Source organism: Dromiciops gliroides, chromosome 3, assembly GCF_019393635.1.
Source record: "Dromiciops gliroides isolate mDroGli1 chromosome 3, mDroGli1.pri, whole genome shotgun sequence".
Taxonomy (NCBI): Eukaryota; Metazoa; Chordata; class Mammalia; order Microbiotheria; family Microbiotheriidae; genus Dromiciops; species Dromiciops gliroides.
The window spans coordinates 147,005,933-147,012,258 of record NC_057863.1 but is presented as its reverse complement, the minus strand read 5'-3'; the positions used below and the strand labels follow the sequence as shown (position 1 = coordinate 147,012,258).

Here is a 6,326-nt window from a genome sequence, read left to right as displayed (position 1 = left end):
TGGAATTTTTTTTCCAAATTCCAACTAAAGTCCCCCCATACCACCCCTCTGTGATGTATCTTCAATTTATCTTATTAAAACATAGCTATTTTCCTAATGTCTTCCACATTAGACTGTGAGATCCTTAAACATAGGAATTTTTGCTTTTCTTTATATCCCCAGCACTTAGCACAATCCCTGACATGTATTAGATACTTAATAAATGATTGTCCACTGACTTGCTATTTCTCACAGTTGACCAAGACAACATATCCCAACAAGAAAGTTTTCAGATATTTTTAATTATTTGATCCTCTGATGTGTTAGTTTAGTAACTGATTTTAAAAAATGAAATTAATCTGACACTACCCTAATGATTACCTTCACCTCCTAAATATTCTTTCCTTTCTTGCTCTACATGAATGACACTGCTCCTTACTTTGTCACTTTTTAATCGCTTGGGTCACTATTCATTTACCTTAACTGGGGCAGTGTCCATAGCCTGATCCTAATAGTTTATTTACTATTAGAAAGATCCTGTCTTGGGCTCTATTTTTGCCTCACTATATTCTCTTTCTTGGTGAACCCACAAGCTTCCATGAGTTCAATTAGCATTTATATGCAGATGGTTACCAAAATTATATGTAAATATAATGTAATATGTGAATGTCTCCAAACACCACCCCATCACACTAATTCTGATAATGATTTTATCAAATAATTGTTCACATTTCATTAAAATATGACAATACATATATAACTTTATATTTTGTTAGCATAGCAATACTTATATCCCTCTCATTTTATATAATTTTATCAATTGTTGTACGGAAGAGGGAAGGGTGCTAACTGAAGCACATACCTAATTTAAAAGTACACCTCTAGGCCCTTTCTGTCTCCGGGAGTCGCCCCGAGAGCAGCCCCCTCCGCCTAAGTTCGCCCCCACCGCCACCATGTCGACCTATCTGCAGTGGATGGTCCTCAGGAACTGCTCCAGCTTCCTCATCAATCGCAACAAGCAGACGTATAGCACCGAGCCCAACAACTTCAAGGCCCGAAACTCCTTCCGCTATGACAGACTGATCCCCCAGAAGACGGTGGGCATCGAGCTGGCTGCCGACTGCAAGGGCATCGTGGTGGTGCTGAAGCGCCGGGTAGCTCAGAGGAAGCCTGCTACTTCCTATGTGAGGACCACCATCAACAAAAATGGCCGGGGCACGCTCAACAGTGTCCGGCACATCATCCGCAAGAACAAATACCGGAAAGATCTCCGCATGGCTGCTCTACGCTGGGCCTGTGCCATCCTGCGGAGCCAGAAGCCAGTTGTGGTGAAGAAGAAGCGAACCTGCCCACCCAAGAGCACTTAGGGAGCCAGACCTGCCTTTGGCTAATAAAGTCAAACTGCTCAAAAAATAAAATAAAATAAAAATTTAATTTAATTTAATTAAAATAAAATAAAATTTTAAAAATAAAATAAAATTAAAATAAAAAAAATAAAAAATAAAAAATAATAAAATAATAAAAAGTACAACTCTAGTCTCTCTCCTAAGTTTCTTCCCCCTTCAGCAACTGTGTATAGAAAACGTCTTAATGGATGTCTTATGGCACTTTTAACTTCAACATGTTTAAAACAGAACCTATTCTATCCCCTCCCAAAATCTTTCTTCTTCCAAATTATGCTATTTCTGTTGAAGGTACCATCATCTTTCTTTGTCATCAATACTCACAGCCTTGTAGATATCTGAAACATCTGATTAAGTTGTCAAGCAAGTCTTCTTGCATTTTCTCTGACATTTTTCTCTTATGTATCATTTCTCTACATATAAGTTGGCCATATTAGTTCTTATATTTTGTAATAGCCTCCCAACTGGCTTCACAGATCTTAGTCTCTTTTGTCCTCAAAATTCCCCTCATACACTTCAATGTGAATTCCTAAAACAAAGATTCTGACTTTATTCTTCCTTCACTCCAAAAACTTCAATTCCTCCCTTTTCTTATGTAAAGGATTATATTCAAACTCAAACGTCTTTGAAAGCCTTTACAAATATGACCCCCCAGTTAGCTTTCAAGGTTTAATGTCTATCAATTCCCTTCTAATTAAGAGAATCTGGCCTCTTCACTGTCTCTCAAACGCAACTTTTCCTTTTTCATTTCCTTGCCTTTGCAAAGTATGTTCCCCATATCTGTAAGGTACTCATTTCTTACCTCTACTTTATAGAATCCCTAGTTTCCTTCAAGAGTCACTTCAGATGTCAACTTCTAAAGACTTTTCATCCACCCAAAAGTTACAATTACTTTTTAAGTAGGCTATGTAAACTTATGTGTGTACACATTGTTCACATGATAGAATATAAGCACCATGAAGGCAAGAATTCATGTTGTTAATTTGTAGCTTTAAACAGAATGACTGACATGATGGGAACTATACACACACATATAAACATAAGGATGTATATAATTTTAAATTTAATCAATTGATAGGCTCTCAAGATAGTCCATTCCAATTATATATATAATTGTTAAGAAAAAAAATTATTTGTTTTTTCTGATATTGAATCTGAATTTCTGTCTTTGAAAATTTCAACTATTACTCCTGGTTTTGTCCTCCAGGGCCAAATAGAAAAAGTCCAATGCATCTTTCTGGTGAGAACTGTCAAATATTGAAAACAAGTACAATACCTTCCAGTCCAGGTCTTCTATTCTTTGAACTAGCAATGACCATTTCCCTCCACTTAATACCATATTCAAGTCTTTCTAAACCATCCTGGTTACTTTCCTTTGAACCTTCTGCAGCTTAACTCTGTCTCTGTCTCTGTCTCTGTCTCACTCTCTGTCTCTGTTTCTCTGTCTCTCTCAATCTCTCTCCCCCTTGGTATAGATAGATAGATAGATAGATAGATAGATAGATAGATAGATAGATAGATAGATAGATAGATAGATATTTACATAGATATCTATATCTATCTATCTAAGATTTATCTATCTTCTATCTATCTTAAAATGTGTCACTAAAACATAACACTCCTCCAAATGTGATCTGACAGAAGCAGAGTATAGCAGATTTATAGACATCATTGTGGACATTCTAGGCTTTCTTGGCACCATGTTATAATGTAGCCTCATTTTGACTCAGTAAGAATAATGTGTAATCATTTTGGAAGTACAATTGTGTTAATATCTAAGAAAATATATGCTTTTCTTACTTGCAGATGGTCACAACTGAATAAGCTGTATTTTTATAACTAGCAGCTTGGTATACATTGAATTTGTTTTGCTATTATAAGTAAAAGTATTTGGGTTTGGTGCGATTGTTATAAGAGATTTTGAAGAATTCTTTTATTTGTATCAGGCAATACATTTTGGATTTCTCAATTGACATTGGAATAGGTTCTTTTCTGTTTAATTAAAAAGGAAAATACCACCAAGGGATATTGCTTCTGTTAATTGGGTCTTAAATCATATGTATTAAGTTTACAGCTAGCAACCTAAGAGTAGGTCTGTTACTATGGGATTCAGAATGCTTATCCTAAAGCTGTGGAACATACTAAGATTGTTATTTTTAGCTGAGAAAATGGGAATTTGGGAGTCAGGAATTTGGCATTCCCAGGTTGATTATATGCACAAAGGGAAAGCCATTGCAGACAGCAAAAATGGTGAGCATACTATCTGAGCAATGTGCAAACCACAGCAAGAAAAAAATGTGATCGTGTTACCATGTTTTCCTTACCTCATACAGTAGGAGACAAAGAAAAAGAAGTGAGGGGAAAAATAGACCAGAAAATAAAGGAAGTGGGGGAAAAATCAGACAAAGCATGAGGACAAAATTATAATTACATTTATTACGCAATAATGACATTATGTAACACATATGCCAAACCAATTAACAAAAGCAAAGCAAAATGCTTTCCCTGCAATTTCGTGATTATCCCTGGGGGTGAGATCAGAATATACTTACCCACAAATATTCTCAATCAAATCCTCTCTAAACAAGAACAAGAGAAATCATAACACTTTTCAAAGGAATAGGTTTCAGTTCTCTCTAAAAAACAATGCAACCCCTCCCCCATAATTTTATAATAAAATTCTTTGTAATGTTAGAGTTGGAAGCTACCTTAAAGATCATATAACCCACCCACCTATTTTACATCTTAGGAATTGAGGCTCAGAAAGGAAAAAAAAAAGATTTGTCCTTTATTTAAGTAGATAATTAGTAGGGAAGCTAAGATTCCAGCCTAGTCTACCCTATTTAAATACAACTCACTACCTGTGGGAACTTAATATCCTTATTTTTAATAGTACCTATACTTAGTATTCAAACACTAATCCATAAGTCAATCAATCAGCAAGCATATGTTAAGCACCTACTCTAAGTCTTGAGTTAAATAAAACACTTAATTCAATAATTTAATCTAATTTAACAAATATTTGCAAATACTATGTACAGAGAATCAGTAGAGACAGAATTTAAATAAGACATTGTCTTTATGTGGTGTATAGGGATATATAAAATACAAAGACTGCAAGGTTACAGAAAAAACATTTGTGGATTAAAGAAGTACAAAACAAAGTTCTATGTAAGGATAAGTGAAGAAAAAGAAAGGATAAATAGAGGAGATGGTGATTGAGTTTAGTTTTAGTGGAAGAACTGATAGGTATTCAGCAGATAAAAGGGTAAGGGAGAACATGCTAGGCATAGAGAAAAGTATGATCAAAAGAATGGAAGCAGTACTATATTGGGTATGCTTTGGAGACAGTGAGTAGTCCAGTTTTGCTGGAGATTAGAGAACTTGGGGAAATTACTGTGAGATAAAGTTAGAAAGGAGAGAAGATGTTAGTTTTGGAGGGCATTAAACATGAATCTAGCTTTACTGATTTATATCAAATACTTTTCAACAAAGAAACAGCAAAGAATTAATATGTTGTAATGAAAAGTACATTGGGTTTAAAGTCAGAAAACTTGAGTTCTAATCCTCACTTTACCTCCTACTAAATAGTATTAATAATCGTGACCATAACCAAAGATAGCATTTATATAGCTTCTACTATGTGCCAGGTACTACTGTGCACTTTACAAATATTATCTCTCTTGATACTCACAATAACTCTGATAGATAGGCATTATTATCATTCCAGTTTTACAGTTCAAGGGGGCAGCTAGGTGGCATAGTAGATAAAACACCAGCCCTGGATTCAGGAGGACCTAAGTTCAAATGCAGTCTCAGACACTTGATGCTTACTAGCTGTGTCACCCTGAGCAAGTCACTTAACACTCATTGACAAGCAAAAAAACAAACAAACAAACAAACCAATTTTGCAGTTCAAGTAACTGGGATAATCAGAGTTGAATTGGCTTGCCCAGGATCACACAGTTTATAAGATGAAGAATTTGAAATGGGGATCGTATCAGCATAGTTGACTAAAACCCATGTCTCCTAACTACCATAATAATAATAATAATAATAATGTTTTCAAGAGTTTTATGTTTCTCTTGAGTCATATGTTTAAATATCTAATTTTCTATTAAGCTATGGTAATTTTATCAGGAGTCATTGAAAGTCCTCAATTTTATTAAATATCTTCGTTTTTTCTTGTGTAGGATTATACTGTTTTGCTAGGTAGGTGATTCTGATTGCAGTCTTAGTTCCTGTGCCCTCTGAAATGGTGTATTCTGAGCCATTCACTCCTTTAATTTGAAAGCTGATGAATCTTTTGTTATCTTGACTGACTCAACAATATTTGAATTGTTTCTTTTTGACTGCTTGAGGCATTTTCTCCTTGGCCTGGAAGCTCTGGAATTGGGTTATAACATTCTTTTTTTTTTTTTTTTTTGGTGGGGCATTGAGGGTTAAATGATTTGTCCAAGGTCACGCAGCTAGTAAGTGTCAAGTGTCTTGGGCCGGATTTGAACTCAGGTCCTTCTGAATCCAGGGCCAGTGCTTTATCAACTACTCCACCTAGCTGCCCCCAGGTTACAATATTTTTAAGAGTTTTCATTTTGATATCTCTTTTAGGAAATGATCAGTATGTTATTTCAATTTCAATTTTTACCTCCTGGATCTAAAATATTGGAAAATGTTTCCTTTAAAATTTCTTGTAATATGATATCTAGGCTCTTTTTTTTCTTTGATCATAGCTTTCAGGTAGTCCAATAATTCTTAAATTATCTCTCTGCAATCTATTTTCCAGGTCAGTTGTTTTTTCAATGAGATATTTCACATTTTTTTTCTATTTTTTTCATTCTTTTGACTTTGTTATATTGTTTCTTGATGTCTCATGGAGTCATTAACTTCCACTCATTCAATTAAATTTTTTGTTAATCTTTTTAAAATTTTTTTGTTTTTTTTTTT

General features: G+C 34.7%; 1 protein-coding gene across 1 annotated transcript; it reads left to right on the top strand.

Annotated features, from left to right (window-relative positions):
* Positions 1-932: 932 nt before the first annotated feature.
* Positions 933-1,346, top strand: LOC122745628 (60S ribosomal protein L28-like). Its single transcript, XM_043991023.1, has one exon. It carries the CDS (start codon positions 933-935, stop codon positions 1,344-1,346), a length of 414 nt encoding a protein of 137 aa, XP_043846958.1.
* The last annotated feature ends 4,980 nt before the right edge of the window (positions 1,347-6,326 follow it).